This window comes from Pavona decussata, unplaced genomic scaffold, assembly GCF_977016875.1.
Source record: "Pavona decussata unplaced genomic scaffold, jaPavDecu1.1 SCAFFOLD_90, whole genome shotgun sequence".
NCBI lineage: Eukaryota > Metazoa > Cnidaria > Anthozoa > Scleractinia > Agariciidae > Pavona > Pavona decussata.
In genome coordinates, this window is record NW_028145507.1 from 1,173,473 (window position 1) to 1,201,452 (window position 27,980).

At 38.1% G+C, this 27,980-nt stretch overlaps 2 protein-coding genes and 2 pseudogenes across 6 annotated transcripts in view; 1 reads left to right on the top strand and 3 right to left on the bottom strand.

The window, feature by feature from the left end:
• Positions 1-4,690: 4,690 nt before the first annotated feature.
• Positions 4,691-12,693, bottom strand: LOC146474361 (PHD finger protein 24-like). 4 transcript variants are annotated; one of them, XM_085117233.1, is made up of 6 exons: positions 12,555-12,693; positions 10,606-10,684; positions 8,974-9,069; positions 8,548-8,705; positions 7,924-8,022; positions 4,691-5,639 (listed from the first exon to the last, which is right to left on the bottom strand). In XM_085117233.1, the coding sequence occupies exons 2-6, from the start codon at positions 10,615-10,617 to the stop codon at positions 5,573-5,575; spliced, it is 432 nt and encodes a 143-aa protein (XP_084973359.1). In that variant the 5' UTR covers positions 10,618-10,684; positions 12,555-12,693; the 3' UTR covers positions 4,691-5,572. The 4 variants fall into 4 exon arrangements, with proteins under 4 accessions (XP_084973359.1, XP_084973358.1, XP_084973360.1 ...); XM_085117232.1 differs by lacking the exon at positions 12,555-12,693 and adding an exon at positions 9,593-9,727; XM_085117234.1 differs by lacking the exons at positions 10,606-10,684; positions 12,555-12,693 and adding an exon at positions 9,679-9,697.
• The window catches only part of LOC146474362 (excitatory amino acid transporter 1-like), a 28,696-nt pseudogene continuing 13,313 nt past the window's right edge, over positions 12,598-27,980 (bottom strand). The window contains exons 6-8 of the transcript XR_014866203.1: positions 21,373-21,507; positions 15,422-15,483; positions 12,598-12,740 (exon numbers count right to left, since the gene is read on the bottom strand). The product of XR_014866203.1 is annotated as an excitatory amino acid transporter 1-like (transcript). The remainder of the gene's footprint in view (positions 12,741-15,421; positions 15,484-21,372; positions 21,508-27,980) is intronic.
• On the bottom strand, positions 16,564-18,880 carry LOC146474363 (uncharacterized; annotated as a pseudogene).
• On the top strand, positions 23,150-26,908 carry LOC146474364 (uncharacterized). The gene is made up of 2 exons (XM_085117245.1): positions 23,150-23,299; positions 23,708-26,908. Exons 1-2 carry the CDS (start codon positions 23,150-23,152, stop codon positions 24,425-24,427), a joined length of 870 nt encoding a protein of 289 aa, XP_084973371.1. The 3' UTR covers positions 24,428-26,908.

A 27,980-nucleotide genomic window follows, 5' to 3' on the forward strand; every position in this document is an offset into this window, starting at 1 on the left:
CATGTGTTACTCAGGAGTAATAACTGCTCATGTTCATGTGCAACTCATAAGTAATAACTCCTTATGCTCATGTGTTACTCAAGAGTAATAAGTGCTCATGCTCATGCGAAACTCATAAGTAGTAACTGCTCATGCTCATGCACAACATATAAGTAATAACTTCTCATGCTCATACGTTACTCAAGAGTAATAGGTGCTCATGCTTATGATAAACTCATAAGTAATAACTGCACATGCTCATGCGCAACTCATAAGTAATAAGTGCTCATGCTCATGTGTTACTCAAGAGTAATAACTGCTCATGCTCATGCGTTACTCAAAGTGAGGACTGTTTATGCTCATGCCTTACTCTAGAGTGATAACTTCTTATGCTCATGCGTTACTCTAGGGTAATAACTGCTCATGCTCATGCGTTACTCAAGAGTAATAAGTGCTCATGCTCATGCGAAACTCATAAGTAATAACTGCTCATGCTCATGCGTTATTCAAGAGTAATAACTGCTCATGCTCATGCATTACTCTAGGGTAATAACTGCTCATTCTCATGCGTTTATCATGGGTGATAACTGCTCATGCTCATGCGTTACTCAAAATTAAGAACTGTTCATGCTCATGGGTTACTCTAGAGTAATAACTGCTTATGCATACGCGTTAAGTTTTCTTTTAAATAAACTCTAGTGAGCAGCACATAGCAACAGATCTTGTCATCTTCTCTATTATCTTCTACGGGGTTCGTGTGATAACACAGACTTCGTGAGGGGGGTGAAACATTGCGCATTTTCAGCGTGTTGCAGGATTTCCGTCATATCCTGCACGTAATGCTTTTTGGGTTTATTTCGCTGTTCACCCTTGTTGGAACGTGATTTGTACTACAATGATTAGGTATTAAATAAGTTTCCTCACTATCTTGTCTTAACTCCCTGACGAAGTCTTTGTTATCAGACAAAACCGGTAGGAGATAATAAAAAAGTTGACAAGATGTATTGCTGTGGGCTGCTCACTGGAGTTTATTTTAACAAAAATTTTAAAAAATTAAAAAAATTGTTTTACGTAAAATCCTTTTGCCCAGACATATCGTTGAGAGGGTCATCAGGCAGTACATTACTAAAACTCAGACCCTTCCTAACATACCTTCTAGTCCTTCGTCCATTTCTTCACGATTTCTCAAATTACCTTAAGTTGGGCCCTTCTCTATTTCAGCACAAAACAGATTACGCATGCTACTTAAACGTTATTGTAATGATCTTGATGTTAAGCTAGCCATTTCTTCCTTCAAGGGCAGTAACATGTTTAGCGTAAAGGACCCTGTGCCTATTGAACTTTGTTCGAATGTTGTCTAAAAGTTTACCTGTGCAAGCTGTAATTCTTGCTATGGCGGCGAAACCAGCCGAGACCTCTCGACACGCATTCGCGAACACCTAAACAGGGACAGGACCTCAGATATCTATCAACACCTTCAACAATCCGAGGCTTGCCGCAATTTCTGCTCTGCTGAATGTTTTAAAGTTATAGACCATGCGACCACAAAATTCCAGGTCTAGATAAAAGAAGCGTTACACATCTCCTGGGAGCAACCTTCTTTGAACAAGCAACTATACCACGTTAATTTAACTCTCTCGTTCTCTCGTATACTTCCTTTGTTAGATTGGCTATTTTGTTAGATTCCTAATTTATTGCACGTTTGTTGTGTATCTTTGTTTAGCATTAATACATTATCAATTCAAATGTAACTTCAAATTAATTCTACTTTCCACTGAAGATGGTCGTTGCACGACCGAAACATGTCTTGTAAACTCAAATGTTTCGTTATTCTTACAAAAATTTTTGCTAGTCTGCTTCTTTCCAGATCCTTTAAACATACTTGAAAGTGTGTGACATGTAAAACCATCTGGGTATGAGCAGCACGTTGCCGCAAGTTTCTTCCTTTAAATCTCGTCCCGCGGCTGAAGCGAGAATTTCTTGCAAATAGTTTTTGGGTGTCACTCTCCGGCTGGTAGGGAGAAGCTTGTAAATACTATTTTACGTAAGTCGGGCGCTGGTCGCTAGGACCTCGCACACGTCCCGCCCTGTAATTCTTAGGATTTTCTGGTACTAAACTATTGTTGGCAGTTTGAATTCTGGTTTCCTTGGTTCGGGAGGGGACTGGGCACAATTCCACCCACTTCCGGTCATGACGTCATCTCATCGTTCTTTCACAACTATCCAATGACATGAAAGCGAGGTTAGGGCAACAGCATAAAAGTAAGATTTAGTTGGCCTTCATTCCTATGTAGCGATCTTTGACTCCGCCTATCGCTCTTGTTACCTATCCATCACTTTAATGCTAATTTCTCGGTTGCTATGGTAAGTCACTTTGATGAGTATCTGTCAAATCTTCGGCGGTAACTTCAAAGACACGTTGCTATGGTAACTGACTTTTCTGAGTATCTGTCAAATCAGCCCTAAGTGAGCGCATACAACTACTGACAACAAGTGTTGTAATAAGCACCTTTCTAAGGGGACTGGGTAATTTGCAAGTTGTGGAGTTGCGAGTTGCGAGATTACTGTAGTCCTTAAACAACATAAAGCGCACGCGAAAAGATCACTGGCCAGATACTTCGGCTTTGTGATAGTTAATTTACGGGTAATAAGTTTACTATTGCACGGTAACAAAATAGAATAAAACATTGCTTACCATCCTGACACTTGGTATTATCCTCCATGGTGAACAAAGATTAACTGCACGACTACGTGGTCTTTACCATCACAACTTTCCATATCGCTACATTCCGTCAGAGTCTTTAAGATTTTCCCACGCGTTTATTAAACTGCAAAGAGCGGATTCATGTGCACGTGCATGTGCAAGCAAAGAAAACACGAGAAAGGTGTAAGGGGAAAAAACTCAGCAGGAAAAATTCGCCGGAAAAAAAGCAAAATCGAGGGAAACGCTTCTAAGGGTGCCAATTTATAAAAACGATACTAATAGTCAATAGTTTAGAAAATGAGTCGTAGCCAACAAAATTTCACGTTAGTTCTGTTTTTCAAATAATTACTGTCAATTACAGGTTACATACATACATACATACATACATACATACATACATACATACATACATACATACATACATACATACATACATACATACATACATACATACATACATACATACATACATATTTTAAACACGAACATCTGACCAAGTCTCCGAGGATGCATTACGGCTGGCCGTTCCATATGCCGATCACTCCATTGCTGAAAACAGTATTTTAGGTATCGAGAGCGATCGTCTGTGATGGAAAGAATACAGACATTTGTATCGCCAGGTTTCGATATGATCACTGCGAATGATCCGTCAAGATCGGTAGCCATCATAAGGAAACCTTTACTCTTATGTTTGCAAACCCCTTGCACTTATATCGTTTATATCATTTATATCATTATATCATTATTATCATTATGGATAGCGGGCAGTTCCGTTACATTCAGGTTTTGTTATTAGCAACTCGGAAAATACCCACAAACTTGATTGCCACACCCTTTTTTGTTTGGTTTTTCGGAAACGATGCTTCTTTTATTTATCAGCTGGCATAGTGTTTTTGTGGTGGATTTCTTTGCTAAATAAATTTAGAGCCTTGGGTACTCCTATGCATAAAAGTGACGCAAATGCTCGTGTGAAATTTTGAAAACAACCCCCTAAGAGTGGCCTATTTTTTTGGCCGTGGGTTCTTACTTCTTTTCTTCCCTTAAAAAGGTACGAAAGAAAAATTATCGGATTCGTCCATTTTTCACCATTGTCTGGGCTTTATAAAACAATGGCATAGGTCCCTAACACTTCTTTTACCCAAACATGTAACCCTCTGGGTGTAACTAGGCAGATATTAAAACTGAACTCCAGAAAAAGAGTGCCCACCCAGGGGTTATTGCTTATTTTTCCCGAAGTCTTTGCGATCCCTAACTTATTATTTTACCTTGACTAGGATTAGAAATATCTCTATTTAGTCTGTTTGTAACTGGCAACTCGCATTCTTCGCAGACCCGGACGAAAGTCGGCCCGATTTATAAAAGTGTGGAAGTGCTACAGAAAAGATATCGGCCGACAAATTTTAACGTGTGATTGAAGCTACTATTAAGGACGGTGCCTACTAACACAAGAGGTATTTTTACGCAGTTTATTACTATGCGGGGAAAGCAGATCTTAGCAAGGGTTATTGCTTAAAGCTTAGCATTTTTTAGAGACAATTAAGTAGCAGTAATTCTAAAAAGTGCTAAAATACAAAGCAATGTATGGAGTTTTTTTTCCAAATTGAACATTAATCATCTCTGAAAAATGCATGGTTTCCCCCAATTTTCTTTATGGATACCAAGAGCACTTGCTAAGTTCTGCTTTCTTTTCATAGTTTTAAACCGTGCAAAACTATCCCTGTATTAGTAGGCACCACCCATAGGAAACCCGAGTATCTCGAGATGCGCAGAACGTATGCGCAGCAACAATAGTAGGGCCGAAAACTCAGTGCGTGTAAAATTTTAAGGAACGACTGCAAACAAAGATAGGGTGTGCGGAGGTCTGTAAGAATATATTTATATGATATTTAACAGTAACGAAAATGATGCAAAACAACCTTACACATCCGCAGATGGGCAAGAAACACGTGTCTTAAAAGATGACATTTTGGGCCACATGAGCCCGACAAGCACGACATTAACTCGGAGCAAGGGACATACTTTTCTGTTTAATAAATCACTCTAACTTTGGCCATTTACATTCTTATTAAATCAAATTTACATCAATATCCAACCACCGTATTACTTATTTACCTAGCAAACCAAGTATCTACAGGTCACACATGTGAATATCAAACATAATGCTTTTCGTCAAATAGACTTGCTTACAAGTCGAGCTCAGAGAGCGCGAAGCGCGGTCGCCGGCACCTTGTTTAGAAGTGCGAAGGGCGATCGTCAGAGCTCTGGCGAGCGAGCGCGGATTCAATGAGAAGCGAGCGAGAGACTTTAGGAAAATCTGTTCGCCAAGTAAACTCTTAACAACACCCAATTTTGTGCTCTTGTGAAGATCTTTACATAACAAAAATGTAGACGCCGGAAAATTTCAACCAGGGGCTTAAACAATTTCACCTCAATTTAGTAGCGTCTTATTTAGCAGTAACTATAGCTATCAATGAAGGCCTAAAGCTTAACCATTTAAATGAAAGCTATTAATGAAGCTCTTATGTTGATGTTTGTACTAGATACATGTATATTTAACATTGCAACTTTCGTCCATATTTCGTCCATATTCAAACTTAAAAGACTTTGAGGGTACGTGTACATGTTTCGGCAAAACCTTCAATACCGCCTCTCAAATTAAATTTGTTTAAGTCCATTTATATGTTACGTTAAGTGCTAGAATGTCCTGACTCATTCTGATATTAGTGCATTTATCACTCATCATGAACAATTGCTTCAATATTAGATGTTGGTTCAAGTCTGTTGTTTCTTGCTTGCTAAGTCCTGCAAACATCACTCTTAATTATCCAGCTTGTATTGGGAAGTTCCCCAGCAAAAGGAGGGGGAGGGGGGGGGGGGGGAGAATCATGATTAATTTGGCCTCGCAGCTATAATATAGAGGGCTTGTTGTCTCAAGTATTCATCCCATGAAACCAATCTGAAAACAGAGAAACATACAGTTTTGATAATTGATACATTCACGTGGCTGTCAATTAGGTATGCCGGTGTTTGACCAACATGGATGAAATGATCAAATGTCAGGCTTAACTTCTTGAAGGGACTCACCCAGAAAAAAAAAGGAGTTTAAGCCGTTACTATGGCGACGGCAACGAAAACGAGGGGTGCGTTCATTTTGCTATTATTCTAAAACTTTCAACTTGCACAATGTGACCAAACTCTCCAGAAACAGAATTAGTAGGAACAGCGTCCATGTTAAGACAGAGAATGAAAAATTCACCATCATGTGTACACGTCCTTGAGTTTGGTCATATCACATTGTTTTGCTGAGGACGGCGAAGAAACGTACCAAATTTCAAACGCACATACTGGCCATTGTTTGCTCATTAAATCCTATCGTTTTGTGACATACTCGTTGTCGTCGCCGTGGTTACTAGAGACTTTAAGCATCGACGACGGGAACGGCAACGGCGACGTGAGATTGTGAGGGAAAACTCAAATGTCACATTGCGCATGTCTGGCGGGAAATATCTGGACGTTCTGCTCCGGGAAAGCTTCGTTTGGCGTTGCCCGAAAACGTGAGTAACATTTCACATATTTTACCTCCGTTTCGCCCCGAAAAAATGATATTTTTAATATCGCTTGGCACTTAAGGATACCGTAAGAAAAGTACGCGTTGAGTTTTTGTTTTATTTTTTCCGAAACTATAATAACTTCATCAGTCGGCTGTTTCAAAACAGAAAGCTAGTGACGATGCCTGCAAAATTAGAAATGACTTACGAGTCTGACACTAATTATCGATGTTTCTCTCTAACATCAGTGTAACATTACCGTTTTTCTTATTCAAAACAAGACACACTAGAACTTTTAATTTACTTTTAAGCTGGAGAAAAATAAACAGTCTATGTTGCTCAAAAATAGCATCCAAACCACAAACCACTGTCACTGTCATATCGTAGTTTTAAGTTCAAATTTTTAGATGTAAAGATAACGAAATTCTCACGCGTGCTCCCACAGCTAAAGCGTTTCTTGAAATCCCAGCCTTCGATGCAGAACATTTGAAGTAAATTAATGTTAATCTAGTTGCTATTTCTAGTTATATCGGTGATTTTTATTACGACCTAAAAATATCAAATGGTCTGAATTGTTTACATCGGAAAACTGCAACTCCGACAAACACGTTCTCTTTAACAGCAGTAAAAATTGTTCATCGGTTATTTCATTATTAAAATCGATTTCTGACTTCTTTTAACGAAGACTTGATGGGTGCTTTCAATTCGACGAAATTTTCGAAAATTTCGGGTGGGAATCAAATGGAACAGCATCTTTTCCGGAAAAGATTTTCGAAAATTTAGGACAACCTTTTAAGCTGTTCCCGAAAAGTGGAAACCGACCGAGAATAAGCCCGTTCCATTCGAGACCGAAATTTCCAAAAATTCAAATCGAAAATTTTTGGTGAATGGAAAGCGCCCATCCTATTCAATCCTCTTCGAGGGAAGTTGTCGTCAAATTGCGCCTGCTTAACTGCTTCCAAGTTCGCGACGCAACCGCGTCCTCTCCTCAGTCTTTCCTCGGTTTCTCCGTCGCCGTTGCCGTTCCCGTCGTCAATGCTTAAAGTCTCTAGTTGCTTAATTTTCCCTAAAGTTAGTCAACCTCTCGAGATAAAAAATCTGGAGAGTATTCTTTTGTAACACCACTCCACCCCCCCCCCCCCCCCCAGCCTCCCATCATCAATCCCCGGATAATCCGGGACAGTTGACATATACAGTAATGTTCATCATTCCTATCATTCCTTGATGGGTTACAATTTGTTGACTGGTACCACTTGGGTGATGAACTGTATAATGACCCACTGCTAGAGTCACCCAGGTATGGGAAAGCGTACCCCAGCACAGGAAGTGGAACTATTGTTAGAAATAGTTCAAGTTAGGGGAGTAACTTAATTTGAACCATGCACCTTTTTGCTGTTCCTTTAAGCCTTTCTGACCATGTCCCAGGGGTGTACAAATGTCAGCAATCAAAATCATGGTTTTGACCACCTGTTTTTTTTTTATGTCACGTTCTCCTGGGAGTAATTGATTAACCCAACTGTCCCTGGGTGATTTGATTACAGGAATCAACCAAACAGCCTTTCCTTAGGGTGAAATAGCAACCATTTCATCGTGAAAACCAAACTAACTTGATCTCAGTCTCAGCCTTACCACGCACCAACTGTTACATGTATCAAAAAAAAAAAAAAAAAAAAACCCAGTGTTGCTCTGCACCTGTTTTTGTCTGTGTCAGCATCCATGAATATTCTGGTATGGCGATCAATATGTCCAGACACATCCTTAGGATCAAGGGCTGTTCCAAATGAGCTACTCCTAGGAAGACATTTTATGAACCACATTGTCAAATACATTTTCCGATAGGGATCTACAGCAGAGTTAACTCTTATGCTCTCACAGTCAAACCACACAAACAAGCAGTTGCAAAATGGTAGACCTTTTTAGGAAAGCTCATGAAAGTTACACAATTTAAGAGTTTATGGATGTCTGTCATACCTTAGGAGGAGAAAAATAATAATTTGGTTCCACTTTGGGCATTGAAATCTACTTAAATCTAAAATGAATATTTAAGCTCTTTTCAAAATTCTGAGGAACACTCCTAACAGCTTTGAAAAGTAAACAAAAATTAAAAGTTTAAGAAAAACAACAATAGGTTTTATTTTTGAAAACATGTTGTTTTTTCTAAAACTTTTAACCTGAAAAAAAAATTGAAGATCTAGAGGTGCTTGGAAAAAGGACACAAGTTACTCTTGGTCTCATGTTGCTCACAATCTTCCAGTATTTTACAAAATGAGTTGTGAGAATTATATCTGACTAAACTTAAAGTGTTCATCAACTTACCGAGCTTTGTTGAATACTCTCAAGTTACCAAACCAACGGTTAAATCCTACAGCAACTTCGTGTGAGTTTATATACCCATCTTCATCTTTATCAAAAGCATGGAAAATATCTCTGGCCTTTTGTATCTCAAGAGGGGAAAGCATTCTCACAAGCTGAAACTATAAGGAGAAGGAAAACCTTTAGATGCTTGAATTGATAATGAAGACTACAATGGTGATGATATTGACAAGGGAGATGATGTTGCAGGTGATGATGATGATCATGACAATCATGAGAAATTTGACGGTGGTGGTGACTGTGGGTTAAGGGGTGATAGTGGCAGCACTTATGGTGTTGGTTGTTGTTGATGATGTTATAATGATGATGATGATGATGATGATGATAGCAATGACAGAGAACTGGAGAATTAAATTACAGATGGCTAACCTTACTCCTATTTGCAGCAATTCGTTTCAAGGCTTCATGATTGAGGAATTCCCACCTGTCAATCGTACCAGTTTTATCCTGGTCCATTTGTTTAAACTGTAAAAACAGACACATGTTTGAATTTCCAAATACTGTGTCCATCATTTTAGACATGCCAATATTAATTTTTCTCCATCTTTTTTTTGACAGTATTCTATCAAACAGAGTCCTGCATATGTTAGCCCATTGAACTCTGAGATCTTGAGATTTATGGTTTGCAAGACAGCTTTTCTCCTTCTGTTGTGTCTTTATGAGGGGAGACACTTTGTTTACTTTACACTAGAAGATACTACATGTATTTCTCTGGCAATATCCTTTGAAGTAAATTCCATATTCTATTTCTCAATGCAAGTTTGTTATTTTGGATTCTGAAACACTTGTTGCACACAGATACATGAAGGGAGGGGGCCAATTAATTGGGAAAATTTGATATACTTGTGCCAAGTGGTTTGATATTCCATCAGGATCTAACTGACTGTACATAGCATAATTAATTTAAAATGGAAAAATCAAATCAAGCTGTATTTCCTTTGCAGATTTGCCCTCACTCCTGAAGTATGATGCATTTCAATTACTTTACCCCATTGCGGGGCTTCCTCCTCCTTATAATCTGGCAATTCCTCATTACGAATGTCTTTATACTCTGCTTTTATGAACCGTACATACTCATCTTCATTTATCTGCGTGTCTGAAAAAACCACATCTGACCAGTCAAAACAAAAATCCGAAAATTGAAAAGTAATATTGGTAAAACTCCAATAAAGAATATCTTGGGTATAGCTTCACTACCGTAATGTTTTTAAAAAACCTGAAAAAGGGGCAACTACCCCAAAAACTGTTTTATTTAGATTTTTAACCCTCAAATAATGCCCGAAAAGATACTTTTTAGCTATAAAAGATGAGTAGTGAGTTTTAGATCTAAAAGTCACCAACATCACAATGACATCATCTTTCAATTAAATCTCTTTCTATTAAACTACATAAACTACAGAATTGCGCTGCACATATTTTAACCTAGGGCTCTTCTTCATATGATGCCAATGCAGATGATCTCTTTGTTAAACTTGGCTGGCAAAAACTTAACCTTCAATGTGAATTAAAAAACAGCCACCATGGTCTATAAATCTCTCAATGGTCTCGCCCCTGATTATTTGAAATCAATGTTTACTAATCGGAGTGCAATATCTACCTATTCTCTTAGGAATTGTGAAAGGCAAACTAGCTGTCCCACTCCCCCGCACCAATTTTCTAAAAACCAGTTTCAGCTACAGTGGTGCGTTGCTCTGGAACAGCTTACCTTATTATCAATCTGCGGCAAGCACAATCTCTTGCTAGTTTTAAATCCGGCTGCAGGGGTTTCCTCTTTGATAATGATTAAGTTAATTAATTCAAACGGCATTCATGGAAAGCAGGCACTTTATTTTGTTATTGTTTCTATTTTTTTGCTGTTATTAAATTTAATTTAGTAGTAGATTAGTATTTTAATAATATAATTAATGCAATTTTAGTATTAACTTTAAGTCCTGATGTTTTAATAAAATTAAATCAATAAATATATAAATAAATAAATCATCATAATATTTTAAACATTACCCTGATTGACATCCAGTCTATCAAAATTTTCTATCAACTGCTGCATATCTTCATCAGTTAGAAGAGTTGTCAAACTTTCCTGCAAAACACAATAATGTATTATTTATGCCAAAACATCCCTTTAAAGTCAGCAGACCAGGAAACTGCAGCTGAATGAGCAACACAGAAAAGTGTAACGTGCCAAATTACAACTTAAAGGGGAAGTATCATGGGGGTTTTGATATCTTTTGTTAAAAATGATGAAATAATACCTTCAATCACCTGCCAAATAATTCTAGAACGATGAGAGGAACGAAATCAACTCAATTCTTGAAAGAAACAACTTGTGATCTGTTCTAGCGCGTTTTGGAAACAAAAATGCGAGAACTTGAAAAACATTAGCCTAATATTTTTCAAGTTTCAATCCAAACCGGCCTACCCTGTCTCTGGCCAGAGGCACTAATCGACAGTTTTATTGAACTGGGGTGATCATTTTTAACAAACTTGACAATTATTTCGTTGTTTCTGCTGACAGTCAAACATTTTTAGGTTGTGAAATGACAGCAAATTTTCGTGATACGTCCCCTTTAACTCTCTTGAAAAATTAAAATTTGCTTTACACTTTCACGGTCAGAAGTAATTCTGTTCAGTTACAAATATGAAGGATAATGCAGGAACATTATCTAGTTCACCTGCCAGGGGACGTCTTACCAACTGTATGTGTAGGTAGTTCTGTTGTAGGTTAAAATGAATCCAGGTTAAACTGATTTTAACCTAGGTTGATTTGTATTTTCCTTTGTTAATATAAGGTTTGGTAATTAACATCTGAAACAAAGGAAAACACAAATCAACCTAGGTTGAAATAATTTTAACCTGGGATTCATTTTAACCTACAACAGTTCCACCTTTTGAAACTTTTTCAGTTTTTTTGACGTTAAAAGGCATACTCTTGCCTCACCAGGTAAGCCGATTTGGGGTTGTTGGCAGACACAAGACTTAAATTTTCTACTCTGATTTGAATAATCACCTTATATGTGTATCTTGAAACATTCCTGCTTGTACATTGTTAAAACAGCAGTTTCCTAAAATCCAGTGCCATTTGATTTTGCTCTGGTTAAACATGCCTTTACTGTATGATTGGTTCCTTAACCTCAGTGAATGTTTCACATTGAAGGCTATGATCAGATTGTTTTCATAAAAATAATATGTTAAATAGCTTCCCTTGTTCTTTCCAGTTTTTGGTAATTAAATAAAATGTTATGCAGAATACAAAAATGGCTTCCTACTTGACTCTATTCCCAGGATCATATAAGAAAGAAAAACACTCGCAGACAATATTATTATTAATGAATATAAATATGGGTAATTTTAATGAATGAATGTCTTTTTGAATTTCTTATATACTGCACATATCACCAAGTCTCATGGCGGTTTACAATTCTATGGGGTGAGATCGGACGTCAGCATGTGAAGGTGCCTCTGGCAGCTGCTATCAGTACATATTAGAACTCACCCATCCACCCACCCACCCACACAACCCAAGCATGAGTGTGAAAGATAGAAGGCCAAACCACAACACCAGGAACTACATCCCCTACTCTTGCGAACAGTGCGTGGGTTCTTTAACGTCCCACAAAGTAATCATGAACAAGGCTTGTGAGATGGGACCTACGATTTATCGTCCTTATCCGAGAAGGCTAGAAAGTCTAACCATTATGATTTGTAGATGTCATTCCAAAGGCAAAACTTTCTCCTAAGTTATTTAAAGACCCTGAGTGGTGGTCCAGCCTGGGTTTGAACCTGCGACTTCCTGCACGGGAGCCAGGTGCTCTACCAACTGAACCAACCGGTCGGCGGTTAATGACAGTAAGCAGACACTATTAAACTCTTGCTCTATTGGTAATCTAGTATAATTTTTTTAAATCACAAAGTACAATATTATTATATTTTTTATATAATATAACACTCACACAGTCATAACAACTCCATCCTTGCTCAGTATTTGCTTTCCTGAAGGCCTCCAGTTCAGAATGATCATACAGCTTTCCTTTCTTCTTCAAGCATAGTTCATGGTATACTTTGCAGCACACGCGACAAGGGTGCACTTCTACTCCAGTGTACACAACACAAATAGTGCATAATTCTTCATTTACAACCTTTATTTTGAATTATAAAAATAAATTAATATCAACAAATGGAACCGGTAAAAAGGCCACATGTTTATTATGAACATAATGTAAGGTTCATCCTTTATGGTGCAAACTTTCACAAGCTGAGTGGCAAAATGATAAGCGCAAGACTATGAGATGGCAAAACTAGCAGTTAGGGGCATGTTAGAGGCTCTCTTAGCCTTGCAAAATAAAATTAAGACTCCAAGATGGCTCCACATAGGAAAACAAAAATTATTGAGACTGCAAGATCTGTGAAATTTCTCTAAGATTAAAGTGAGAACAGAGGTGTATATTTTCGAAAGACCATTTACACCCCTGTATGTATGTGGAGATCACTTCAGTTTGTCCAATTATCTTTTAAAAATGTCAACTTTGAAGGCAATTTAATTTTGTAAAAAGGTTTTTAGATAGTTTGTCAAATTATTATTAATAATGTCAATTTTAAGTGTATGTTTAAAAATACATGTACTACCTGTAATAATGTAATAACTGAAATATGTATTTTTATTGGAAATCAATAAAAATATTTTAACATGACAACTACAGTGTAAATGCAAAGTAATATACTTTCTCCTTTTATGTGGAATAACTTTAAATGATGCCTCAAGGTTAATGTATGTTTAAAACACGAGCAGCAGTGTTTTATTGGCCCGGTATTTAAAACCATGAGGCGCAGCCGAGTGGCTTTAGACCTGATAAAACACCTGCTGCGAATTTTTTGAACGGCTTCAAAAACATTCCTGGAATTAGTGTGTCAAGAGAGTTCAAAACAATGATGCTTTTGTGAACACTGGAAATAAGCATATGAGAAAAACATTAAACACCAGGAGGAGGTTTTTATCGGGTTTCAAAACCACTGCAAGTGATGTCTTATCGACCATTTGATAGGTCAATGGGCTTATGAATTATTAATGAGTTTTTGAAGTTGTGAATAGAGAGCAGTTTATGCTATAATGGTGTTATAAACTGAATGTAGGTTATTTCCAACTGGACTTATGTCATACCAAAAATAAGGTCTTAGATGGGGATAAAAATGACCCCTGATAGGAGCACTTGGATTTCCTTTTTCCAAGTATACCTGTGCAGGGTTCGAAATTGCGACTCACTGGTCGCCAATGCGACCAAAAATTGAGTGCTGGCGACTAGATTTTCAGAACTGGTCGCCAGCTGGCGACACACGTTTTGTCCGATGACCCAGGATAAACAGTAGCGAGCTTCTGTATTTAAATCTTTAAATAAGGAATTCATTCGGAACTGGTGGCTAGAAGACAACTCTCCTTTCCATCCCCACTAAAATAATGTCGGAATACTACAAGAAAATCGGTTTCACACTCTGTTAATTAATAACACAAAATGTACTTCGATCGGAAGCCAATACATAACATTTGCTAGGCGCCATATTGCTTCAGTGGCTTCTTCCAAAAAATGGGATCGTGGGCGCACTTCAACACCATGTGCTTTTTATTTGCGGGGAAAATAATGGCAACAGATGCAAATCAGTTACAGAATTAACGTAAGTTTTTACGGGCGGGAGATCAAGATTCAGCGGGAAGGTTAATAAAAAATTTAAATCCATCGTCAGTAGTGAATGCTGAAAACATAGATTTTAAAGCCAAATTACCGAAGAACGTCCTCGTAACTAGCTAGTTTGATTCAGGAAATCGATAATGAACCTGGACATCGCATTGCAGTTCAAGCAAAAGGAAATGGAAATTGTTTATACAACTCCACTTCACTGAGTCATGTGGAGATGAATCACGAAGTACAGCTTTACATCTTCTTGTGAACTTTGTTTTAATGCCGAGTATTACGCGACTCATGAGGCATTAAAACGGACTGCTGAGCTCACAGAGATTCCCGAATCTGTGTTATTTCCGGTTTCTTTGGGTTTACGGAATCGAAACCAAGATTCTCTGAAATTAGAGGCCACTGAAATCGTGTGAGTCACTCTTTTTATTTCATCACGGTCGGAGACTGGTACAACCAATGTGATTGTGTAGGGGCCTAGGCCGAGCATATTGAAGTATTGTGTTTATCGGCGGTGAGGAAGGTAAGTTGTTTGCCACACGGGCTGTAGTGAGAATAAAGAACTACGTTTTAAGGAGGTAAAAAAAAACAAGGATAAAGGACCTATGTTTGTCTTGCTGTGGAAACTATGGACTTAGAACGTTCTGTGCTTTGCTCCTTTTCAAGTAACAGAAAAGAACACGATCACGGAACCAGAGACATATAAAAGCCGAAAACAACAGTAGTTTTAGAGGTCTGTCTCGTGCTTTTTCTTTCTAGCTATTTAATTATGACTTTCCTTGCATACAAAGTAACATTTAAAATCATGTTTTTTATGTAAGCTACATATAAAATAAGTTGGCGACCAAAATTTATGATCTGGCGACCAAATTTTTCCTCTTAGTCGCCAGCTGGCTCCTGAGCAAAAAAGTTAATTTCGAACCCTGCTGTGTCACTCACTGAATAATACATCATTCTCAAATTATGTTGTCTTTTATTTATATAATTTATTAAGTCATATTCAAACACTGGCTATCTGGGCATCTTCACTGCAGTCAATTTAACAAGCAGTATTCAGTTATTGATGACAGTCTGGTGTAATATTTTACAATGTAACAGCTAGGAGCTCCAATGTGAGTAAAAGGCTCAAATTTACACACCTGTTAATGATTTGAGAATCTGACACCAGCACTCCACATCTACAGTGATAGCCTTGAAGTTCCTTTACAGATAAAGGATTTTTAGTTAATCATTACCGGTCTTTATAATTAATTTATGCCATAAGGCTTCAAGATTTAATTTGAAATTAGCTACTTAACATTAAGCTTACGATGTAGCGTACATAATTATAACAAGTCATAATATTGCAATTTAGGTTTAAATAATGATGTTTGGTTTTTGTAATAAACAATTGTCACCTGTTCTAAAATATTTAAAACTTTACATATATTTTAAATGTTGTCACATAAATATTTAACAATTTAATGGACAATATATTACTTTCAAGACAGTTATTTGTTACATAGCCTAATACAAACACAAATATTTGCAGTGAATTTAAAAGGAAGAGTCTGTAGATGTACATGTAGTAATTGACATATTTCATCCAAAGCAAACTGTGTCATTCCAAACTGGTCACACCTGTAAGAGCTAAAAAGTGCAAAATATACACTTTTTTCTCAAACTTATGAGTGCATATGTGCAAAGCAAAGTTTTGACAAATTATTTGCAAGTAAATTGTTAAGACATGCCTGGCATCAGGGCTATTTACACTCACCAATCAGAGAGTCTCACAGAATGTACATTTTGCCAGATGTTTGCTCCAAAGCCAGAAAATAATATCTGGGTACGAGATCAAGAACTAGTTTCTTTTTTTTCTGAACCAGCATGTATTTCAGGAACTTTTTTGTGTTACATAAATTATTCCCAAACATGAGTTCTTGTTACAGAAATAATTACCATCATGGCCAAATGTATTTAACAATTAGATTATGGGCTCGAGATTTCTATCGCGTGATAGCTGATGAGGGCGCAGCCCGAATCAGCATCACCCATAGAAATTGAGCGCGAATAATCTACTTGTTTTAGTATAAATCTACTAGTCGTTCAAAACTAAACAAGTAAATTATCTATATCCTCATCACAGACACGAAGCGTGACAAGACGAAGCGGCCACCATTTTGTTGAAAACTGCTACGCGCTAGCCAATAGCGAGTAGTGTAGCCAATCAGAGAATGGCATTTGTGATAGAACACTAGTAGATTTATACTAATAGCTTATAAATTAAATTAGGAATGTACTTCCTCATCATGTTAAGTTAGCTCAGCATCGCTTGCTAGCTTCAAAGCAGCTGCCCTGCCAGCAGTCAAAGAGCTCATGCCCAGTCAGTTTTATACAGTCTTCAAAGATAAGCTGACTGTTCCTCTCGTCAACTAGAGCAAGGTGTGTGTGTGTGTGTGTGGGGGGGGGGGGGGGGGGGAGGGGGCATTCAAAATGGAGGTATCATAATCCAGTGTATAATCTCACTATCTACCAAACTGGAATTTAATCAATGGCAGCAATAGTTCCCATCTAAATGGAATTTAAGCAATGACTTAAACTTTGTGGTGGTTTGCTGTCGTCACAGAAAAGACTTTCCAAACTTTTGGAGTTTGCAAACTATATAAAGTTAGTTCAGGTGCCCCAAGAGTCTTAATACTAAACTATGTGTGGATTTTTATTAAGTCACTGCTAACTATGCAGTTTAATCATTTATACTTATTCTATTTTTCAAAGCACCAAAGTACGGAACTGAGACAACAGCCTTGTGAGTTTTGTCCCAATATCCTGTCGTACCACTACTGTGCGCATACGATTCTGTCATGTCAAGCTCAGGGAGGCCATAGGTCAGAGATGACTTGTAATGATTTAAGCTGGCCATATGTTCCTTGTCAAAATCGTCACCTCTTTCAGCAAACCTATCATTTTTCTGTCCATTGGAAGCCGGGTGTGTTCGATTTTCAAGCGATGGGCCATGCTCTTTGGAATCTTTCGATGCCATCTTCAAAGCTGACACAACCGCCGCAGTTTGTTGAACTTTTTTAGTCCGATTTCGATTTTCCTTGGACACAATAACGCAGGATTTGGAAAAACATTTCAGAATAAAAAGTAGCGATATTAAAACATGACGTTTCGGCGACGACATGTCACCATTATCAAATGTAAATTATAATAAGATCCGTAACGTTATATAAAGAAAGGAAGGTGTGAAATTACATTAGAATAAAACGAGATGGAGTAAAACAAAAGAATGTGCAAAATTAAATGAACAGTTTTGCTGGTATGGAGTCTTTTTGAGTGTGAAGAGTCGGTCTCTTTTTCCTTATTAGAAGCATCTCGTAAATAAGGCACTCGAATTTCCCGCGGCATTTCTTTAGGATGGCAAACTGCTCGTGAAGATTGTTCGGTCTTTGATCGTGTTGGTCCTTAAGATGTTTGCCGATGACGGAATACTTGTGCTCCTCAATGCGGAGGTGGAGGTGACGGCTTCTGTAGCCTATATAATTCGCATCACACGAATTGCATTTAAACTCATACACAACGCCTTGTTGATTTACCAATGAGGGCTTTGTTTCCGTGACTTTCAGGTCTTCCGAGATTTTCCTACTTGTAAACACTGGTTGTAGAACACGATCGATTTTCTTTCCAAGATCGCTTAGTTGTCTGCGCACGGAGTCGGCGGATTTCTGATCTTTAAAAGGCAAGATGATTCGTACGGGGCTGTCGACTGGCTCAATTTGGTTTTGGTTCTGGTCTTGGGAAGCGTGGAAACTCTTGAAAATAGAGTCAATAAGTTTCTCAGGATATTTCAGTTTCAGAAACATTGTTCTCAGATCCTGGCATTCTTTTGAGAAAAGGTCCGGTGAGGATGACAAGCGGTTGGCGCGATCAAGCATAGTTCTTATCAGCGATCGTTTATATCCGTTGTCAACATGGCTCTGATAATGTAGTAGAAGCCCTTTGCTGGTCTTTTTCTGTAGACAGAAGTGTTGAGGTGGTTATCGGTCTTGTTGATTACCATGCCTACGAAGGGTAAGCTATTGTTGACTGCTGTTTCCATTGTAAACTGGATTGCTGGGTGTGTATCATTCAGAACTGAAAGGAAAACAGTAGCAGCGGCAAAGTCGGGTACTAGAGCGAAGGTATCGTCGACGTATCTTCTGTAGAAATTGGGAAGCTTGTTTCCTTGTGCAAGTTCCTCCTCAATGGAGCACATAAAGGTGTTAGCCATCAGTGGTCCTAATGGTGAGCCCATAGCAACGCCGTCTATTTGCTTGTACAAATTACCGTTAAACTGGAAAAGCTGATCTTTAGTTGCGATTGTGAGCAGCTCGATTAAAACCATTATCGAGCAATGAGTACACCATTATCGAGCAATGAGTACACGATATCCGACATCTTTCAATTCTCCGAAGAGATCCAACATCTTCAAATCGGTGAGAATGATTTCCTGGTGTCGTATGACGTCACAGCTCTTTTCACTAACGTACCTTTAGAAGAAACTATCCAGATTTTAGCAAAGAAAGCATTCAATGGGAACTGGTTTAACAACACACACAACCTTAACATCTGTGAGGGCGACCTAATCGAGCTGCTCACAATCGCAACTAAAGATCAGCTTTTCCAGTTTAACGGTAATTTGTACAAGACCGATAACCGCCTCAACACCTCTGTCTACAGAAAAAAGACCAACAAAGGGCTTCTACTACATTATCAGAGCCATGTTGACAACAGATATAAACGATCGCTGATAAGAACTATGCTTGATCGCGCCAACCGCTTGTCATCCTCACCGGACCTTTTCTCAAAAAGAATGCCAGGATCTGAGAACAATGTTTCTGAAACTGAAATATCCTGAGAAACTTATTGACTCTATTTTCAAGAGTTTCCACGCTTCCCAAGACTAGAACCAAAACCAAATTGAGCCAGTCGACAGCCCCGTACGAATCATCTTGCCTTTTAAAGATCAGAAATCCGCCGACTCCGTGCGCAGACAACTAAGCGATCTTGGAAAGAAAATCAATTGTGTTCTACAACCAGTGTTTACAAGTAGGAAAATCTCGGAAGACCTGAAAGTCACGGAAACAAAGCCCTCATTGGTAAATCAATAAGGCGTTGTGTATGAGTTTAAATTCAATTCGTGTGATGCGAATTATATAGGCTACAGAAGCCGTCACCTCCACCTCCGCATTGAGGAGCACAAGTATTCCGTCATCGGCAAACATCTTAAGGACCAACACAATCAAAGACCGAACAATCTTCACGAGCAGTTTGCCATCCTAAAGAAATGCCGCGGGAAATTCGAGTGCCTTATTTACGAGATGCTTCTAATAAGGAAAAAGAGACCGACTCTTAACACTCAAAAAGACTCCATACCAGCAAAACTGTTCATTTAATTTTGCACATTCTTTTGTTTTACTCCATCTCGTTTTATTCTAATGTAATTTCACACCTTCCTTTCTTTATATAACGTTACCGATCTTATTATAATTTACATTTGACAATGGTGACATGTCGTCGCCGAAACGTCATGTTTTAATATCGCTACTTTTTATTCTGAAACACAATAACGCCCATTGCAAAAGTCTTATCAGTGCTTCAAGTTAAAATCTCACATTTTTCCACTGGAAAAGACTCTGAAGACTGCGATGCTACCCATGCCAAGTTCTGTTTAATATTTTGCTTTCATTCCTCATGAATTTTGGAATGCAATTATCAATCGTGCCCATTGCCCAGCTGATCCTGTGCCGATAAGGGACTAGTGACTGGTATCCCACAATAGTCCTTTAGCGGTGTTAGCTTTGGCTTTGTGGCACAGATACACATTTTACTGATCCAAGATTCTACGTCGACAAAAAAGGAGAGATTTTAGTGGTTACTCTCCGCTAGATAGCTGAAGAAGGAGAACTATCATCTCCGGATGAATTGGAAACGAGTAAGTTGGTCGTTTTACTGCCACAAGCGAAGGAATACAAGCTTGATGGCGTACCACGTTTTGACGCCAAAATATAGCACGAGTTTATTCAATGTTTTGCTTCAGCGTCAGTTTATATTTACATTATTTTAAGTTTGTTAATTGAGTTTAAAGTGTCTAGATGTTCATTTTTCTGTGCTTAACTATGAAAAGTGCAATCATTTGATCCTCAAATAACGTACGTGTTGTCAAATGCAAACCCTTTCCGGTTTTACAGGAAATGACATGATCCATTATGATATAAAATGAAATTTACAATTCTGTTCCAGATTAGATTTTGTCAACATTCAGGGTTTGTACTATAATTGTCTTGGAAACTTGTCAAAATTCTTCAAAGGTCATTTGTTTTAATCTTAGCTTAAATTCTTGTACTTACAAGACCACTTTATTTATAAGGACCACTTTTAGTTCAATGCCAGTAGGCTTTTTCATGGGTTCTGGTGCCATCTTGTTTGGGATGCAAACATGGCTAACATTACAGTAAATGTGTGGGAGTTTGGCTGACTTTGAAGTGCCCTAACTTTTCCTGAAATCAATGGAATTTCAAAATTTGAAATTATTTTTATGTCTCATGAGTAACATTATTTATCTGATAGAAAATTAAATTCCTTTTACCCTTAACCTTTCACCCACAGCATTGCCTTTAATCTTTCAAGTTAATTAAACGTTTACATTTTGTGGCTGGAGATAGAAATGCAAATTTTCAGTGTTTACATCCTCATCTGATCGATTAGTTGTTTGACACCGAATGAGATTCATTGTACTGTGAAATTTCCCATTTTACCTTTATTTTTTCAACAACCGCATTTCCTCAGATTTTTAGGGTTAGTTCCTTTGAAGGTTTTCATGTCTGTTAAAACAAGCAGTTCTGTTTGGCAAAGTCAAACATTTGAAAAATGTGACCTCACACCGTTGGGAAAACATACACCAATGCTTATCCATTCAAACATCCTTTGAGCATAAAATTGAGCCACAACGTTCATATGCGAATATTGACCTTGATATTTTGCCACCTTCTGGAAAAGCATTGATCCAGCTGAACTTCAAGCTATTTAAAGGGGCATCTGGGATCAATATGAAATCTTACTAGTTACTTACAAAAACCAGTCGACAGCTAAGATGAGTCCAATGTCATCAGTGGGTAGATTGACTGCTTGAAGAACAAGTACCATGGTAACCAGGCCTGCTTGTGGAATCCCAGCGGCACCAATAGATGCTGCAGTGGCTGTGAAGCTAAAAACAAGTAACAAAGACACTGACATGAATTGCTCATTGACAGTTTAGTACACTGGGGCAGACAGTGGACATTTCAGTGAGGTTCCTCCAACAGTGAAATATGGATCAACAGCCCTTTTCATGATTGATTTTTCTCATTTGCATTACAATGTTATCCAACGTGGATGCGAGGCAATTTGGGGCTAAAACTACAAAATAGCCCGAAATTGCCTCACATACATGCTAGACTTCATTGTAATTCAAATGAGCAGAGTTAACCGTGAAAAGGGCTATTGGTGGGTCAAGAAAACATGGCTGTTGTGTATGGCGTACGATCCCCGCCAAAATTCATGGTTGAAATTTTAGGTTCATCATTTAAATTTTCAACCTCAACAATTAATTTTACAGCTGAATTCAAAATTTTACACTCTTCTTTTAGATTTTACATCATTGGAAAACATGTTTACACTCGTCTTTTGGCTTTTTAACTCAACTTTTGTACATGTATTTGACCTTGCTCGCTGTACATTTTCAACTCGCTTCGTCAAATTACATAGTTGAACCATGCAATTTTCAACTCGACGCTGTGAATTAAACTAAACACCGATAACGATAACCACTAACGATAACCACGATTTCCAATCTATTATGCCTAACAAGAGCTCATACAGTACTTTTCCCGTTAAAGGGACAGTATCTCGCTATTTTTAGTAACACATCGAAAATCGGAAAGACGCTATTCGGTTGATTAATGACAAAATTCCATTGATAGACTATCAGAATGCAAAGAAACTATCCAAGGATATTTTCGCTGGCAGATGACCAAGATAGAGAGGGGTTCAAATTTAAAAACGTCTAACGGACGTTTTCAAATTTCGCTGTTGTAACGCACTAAAAATCTCTGGTTGTACAATATTTTGGTTCAACCTTTTGTCTAAGAATCACTATAAATATTTTTTTTAAATTAGCGATTGAGAAATTAATTAATACAGTGTTCAAAGTTTAAATTTAGTGAATTTTGGCAAAAAACCTTGATATCTCCCATCGATCTCCCATGGACCGCCCCTTTAATCAGATTATCCCATAAATGTTTATGAATGTGAACGTGTTGTTTTTTCGGATGGTGTGTCGTATGTAAGGAGTTCCACTGCAAACTCAGACTGATTTGGTTGAAAAACGAGAACAACCATTCTATAGCGTTTTCGCTGTTTGACTGACTAAATAAGATATAAATTAATTCAAATTTAAAAAAAAAGCCAAAGTTAGCATTTCTTAGGGGCTATTCACATGATTCCAGAATGAAATTCATTCCGGAATGAGTCTCATTCCAGAATGAAGTTCGTGCCGCATTCACATGTGAAAATCGACCGACTCTGGCTCAATGGTTTAAGTTCCCACGCATCAGTAAACAAAGATGGCGCGACTTTCGCACGAAACATTGTTGTGCGTATTAATGGCGTTAGCTGCCACGATTTCGAACAACTTGACCACAGGGCTGCTTCTTTGGGCCAGACAGAAAAGACAATCACGTATGTTGGCGTTGAGTCCAAACTCTGGCTTCCTGTATGCAAATATATTCACTAAAAGAAGAGAAGAAAGGAGGAGAAGATCACATGCCCACTGGATAAGGCAAGGCAGGACAGATTTGTAGTGGAGAAACATGATCGACGGTCTATGCTTGCCTGAAGAATGGAAAAAAAACTTTCAAATGAGCAAAGAAAACTTTATCGAGCTTTATGTAGATGAACTAGAACTGTACTTTGCACCAAGCCCTAGATCTCCAAGACCTGCCCTTTCATCAGCCAAAAAGGTAAACAAAAAGCCTTGCATATCAGTGGGTAGCCATTTTGAAATCTAAAAAAGGGGCTTGGGGCGAGTCAAAGGCCTTGGCCTAAGAATAATTTAGTGAGGGCAAACCATTTCGATTATCCCGCAGCCCTTTAATTCACTCGTGCTTATGTGCTTATTGTTACTACATACAAAGGCAGCCAAAAATTTCAGTCAATTTTACAGACTTATTTTCCAGGGGTCATTGGCCTTATATATACCATACAAAAAACTATGTTTGGCCATGGAAATCACATTGGGGAATGGGAAGGGAAAAGGGTGGACCTTGGCAGATTCTATTACCACTGGGGCAAGCTATTTTTTTTCCCTGGAATGACCCATTTTGGAAACTGTGTGGCCAAAACTATCATTTACACTTTTTGTCATTTAGGTTGGCATCACACTGTATTATCTGAAAGATTCTGGGTCAATGGTTATGACAGCTAATGCCTTTGGAGTTGCTGTATCAACAGTTACTAAAATAGTGAGAGAGGTCTGCATAGCTATTAGAGAACATCTGACACCAGAATATATAAAAATGCCAAAGGACATGGAAAGCATGGAGCGACTTATTGCAGGATGGGAGCAGGCTACTGGTTTTCCTATGGTTGTGGGAGCCGTGGATGGCACACATATTCCTATCCTTCAGCCATATATAAACTCCCAAGACTACTACTCTTATAAAATGAAATACACCATAAACGTTCAGGGAGCTGTATGTGATTATCTTGGACAGTTTATAGATGTTGATATCAGGTGGCTTGGTGCCACACATGATGCCAAAGTTTTTTCAAACAGTTTAATAAACCAAAGGATAAAAGATCAAACCCACCCATATCTATGCCGGACACTTTTACCAGGAAGAGACAAAGTTGGTCTCCTCTTTCTTGGGGACCCAGCTTATCCCCTTCTCCCTCACGTTATGAAAGAGTATGCCCATTGCACTGATGATGCACAAGTTGTATTCAATCAAATGCTTAGAGATGCGCGAAATCAAATAGAGTGTGCTTATGGACGGCTTAAAACCAGATGGCAGATCCTAACTGTGCCAATGCCCTTAAAATTATGCGATGTCTCTCTAATTTTATTTCCTGAACTCTTAAATGCCTGAACCAAGGTGGCAGATCTTAACACTAACATGAACCAAACTTTTGTTCTTTTTATGGAACTTGTTGCAGCAAAAATGTGTTTTGTTTGGTTGAATCAATATTGTTTAACCAATAAGCAAACAAATATTAAAAGTCAACTTTTTTTCTATCAAAGTGGACATACTAACAATATTATATAACGCAACCTCTTTTTGTGTTCAATACCAATAATGTACCTATCAATGTCAGGCATAAGAAAGAGTATTAAAAACTGGACACAACAGATTCTAGCCCCACTTATTCAAATCATGGATAGCACTATCTGCTCAGTAAATAATCTTCCAGTGAATAAGTAATCCACCTTTTGAACAATGGGGCCTGAAGGATATGCCATTTATCCAATAAAATTTATTTTTAACTTAACATATCGATTTTACCTTTAAACATGATAACGAATTGCATCTTTTCATTTATTTTGGTCCACTCAGTTCACCTGACAAGGCTGTTTGTATTCCCACGTTCAATGCCTTGCGTCAAACAGTTAGGTGCATAAGCAAGTATTGAATAAAATTGTTGCTTGTTTACATGTAAACATAACTTTCCAGGAGCATAATTATTGTATACTGCCTCAGGACACAAACATTTGTCATCTAAAATTTCCCATGTTTTCTCTTATTGTGAATTAAGTGAGCATTTGATAACTGAGACATACTTCATCATAAAGTTGTGTTTGAAAATCGAGCTGCTTAAATTTAATCCTGATATGGATTAATTTATATTAACTTTATGTCAAAGAATAAACAAAGAGAAGTTGTGTTTCCTTTCATTTATGCTTTCTTTTGGAGGTTTTTAAGGGAGTTTCCATGTCACCAAAGTTTGTGCATTCATAAATATAATTTAACAAGGGTGAGAACCATAGGGTAACTTACAACACAGGATTATTTGTCACTGCTTGCTCGACCATAAAATTATGGAAAAAAAAAAAGGATTCATACCTTATCAGAAAACCCAAGCTTGTAGGGCTAATAGGCATTTACAATGGTTGTTTGGGTAGTCTCTAATTTTGCAGCCTGTATGGGAATTTTAAGCCTGGAAATTACCCAAGAAAATAGTGTGTACTATCGCTGCTATACAGTAAACTGTAACGTATGTTCAAAACTATTTTCTAATGCAAAGTAACAATAATTTCAACGGTGATAATGATATTCTCTTGGGACTGCCTCCATAGAACCAAGGGTCAATTGTAAATATTATGACACAGGATCATATTCAAAATATTCGTATGGGGATGTTGACCTTGCACGGTTTGGATAAACAGCTTCTTGTACTTGAGCAGCAGATAATTGCCCTTGTGAAGAAAACTGCCCTGGGATACCCTGAGGCCTGAATTCAGCAGCCCCTTGTTGGAACATAACAGGACTGGGAGTATAAGGAACATGCTGCTGTTGACCCATTGTCATCATGTATTGCATAGTTGTTGCCAAAGTCCTGTTCAACAATGCTGTAGACTCAACCATTGTTTTTAAAGCATTGTCTAAACCTTCATTTTGCTTCTGCATAGCTTCCAACATTGATTGCTGAAGTTCCATTTGTCTCTGTGAATTATGCAGAACAATATCTTGCTTTCCTTCTTGTGTCAGTTGTTTCTGAAGCTTCTGATGCTTACAGTCTACAAATGTTTTTGCAGACTAATAACTCTTTTCTCTGATCGTTCCTTGGTACTGCTTGATTCTTCGGCTGAACCGGGATTAACACTCACAGAACTTTCTGTTTCCTCAGATTCTTCATCATGTGGTGTTAACTGCTCTTCATGTACAGACATGGATGATTCTCCACACTCCTTTAGGTTTTGTTGCTGCACTGCCTCCCCACAATTCATGGCACGAATGCCAAAACTGTTCTACCCGCTGCCCTGATCCAGAACGAAGGTCATTTTGACAGTCTTGTGTATAGCTCTTCTTCAATGTTTTGAACCTGTTTGCCACTCTGCGATAGCCAAGAGCAATTAACTCCTTTTCAGCCTTCAAACTCTCAACATGCTTTTGTTATTCATCCTTCGACATTTCTTCAACTGGCTTCTCTGGGGTAGAGGGCTCACTTTTGCCAAAGTCTTCAGGCCACTGTTCAGCTAAAGCACTTCGAACGTGCTCGAACAGCACTACTTTATCCGAGTCCCATTCCACTCCTTCTCCCAACTTTTGCCTTTTATAGGCAATGACAACGTCCAGCAATTTTTCTGTCCTAGTTTTGTTCCATTTCCATCTAAAAACCGATTTCATGGCCGCCATCTTGAAAAAGATACGCATGTGCTACTCGCCCCAGGTGATTTTTCATCTCGGAACGAAGTTTGTTTTCACTTTACATGATACCAGAATGAAATGTCATACCAGAACGAAAATTTTGTCTCGGCATCATGTAAACAGATGCAGAGAAATATATGGAGATGGAATGAACTCATTCCGGAATTCCGGAATCATGTGAATAGCCCCCTAGAAGGTGACAAATTTAACCAATAAATTTAACAGTATCAACATCCTATTTTTTTTAAAGTCCCATCCGCCATCCGCCGTCCGCATCTCCGTTTTACAGAGTCCCTGGAAGGAAAGTATTTATTAGCAGAGTATGATGGGCGAAAGTGGCGAAAGAGCCGAAAGAGCCTGGGTAGGAGGTCCACCGATCGCTATCTCCCACCCCTTCAAAGGCTTATTATTGTCTCGACCAATGATCACTGAAGCGTAAACGAAAATTCAGAAATCGAGTTTAAAATATGCGAGGTCGAGTTTGAAATATTAGGTGGTGAGTGGCAAAATGCGCTGAGTGAGTATCAAATGCAAAGTTCGCATATCAGTCAAATGTAGAGTACTAGTTCAGGCATCAAAACTAAAAACAGTATCAGTGTATTAAAATTAATTCGGTGTTTAGTTTAATTCACAGCGTCGAGTTGAAAATTGCATGGTTCAACTATGTAATTTGACGAAGTGAGTTGAAATTGTACAGCGAGCAAGGTCAAATACAAAAGTTGAGTTAAAAAGCCAAAAGACAAGTGTAAAAACGTTTTCCAATGATGTAAAATCTAAAAGAAGAGTGTAAAATTTTGAATTCAGCTGTAAAATTAATTGTTGAGGTTGAAAATTTAAATGATGGACCTAAAATTTCAACCATGAATTTTGGCGGGGATCGTACACCATAGTTGTGGAGTCAGGTGGCCACAGCTACTGGGAGAAGGTTTGGCAGTGGTAAACAGTTTGTACTCATAATGAGTAGACATGGGGTAAAATGTGCGGTTCCAGATTATATCCATACGCCTCCATGGAAACGTACTGGAAAGTTCAGGGGGGGGGGGATCTTAAAAAAAACCGAACCTTTTAAGGAAGGTAGGAAGCTAATTAAAATTAAAATTTCCAGAGGTGACAAGGACCAAACCAAAAATCCTTTCATGGGAGGGGTATGGACATGTTCTAAAACAACACCTTAGTCTCAAGTATCAGGAATGACTCCTATAAATCCGAAAATATGCAAGGGAAAAACTACTGATTTCAAGATACTAAAACTTTGGCATGGGGTTTCAATGTAACA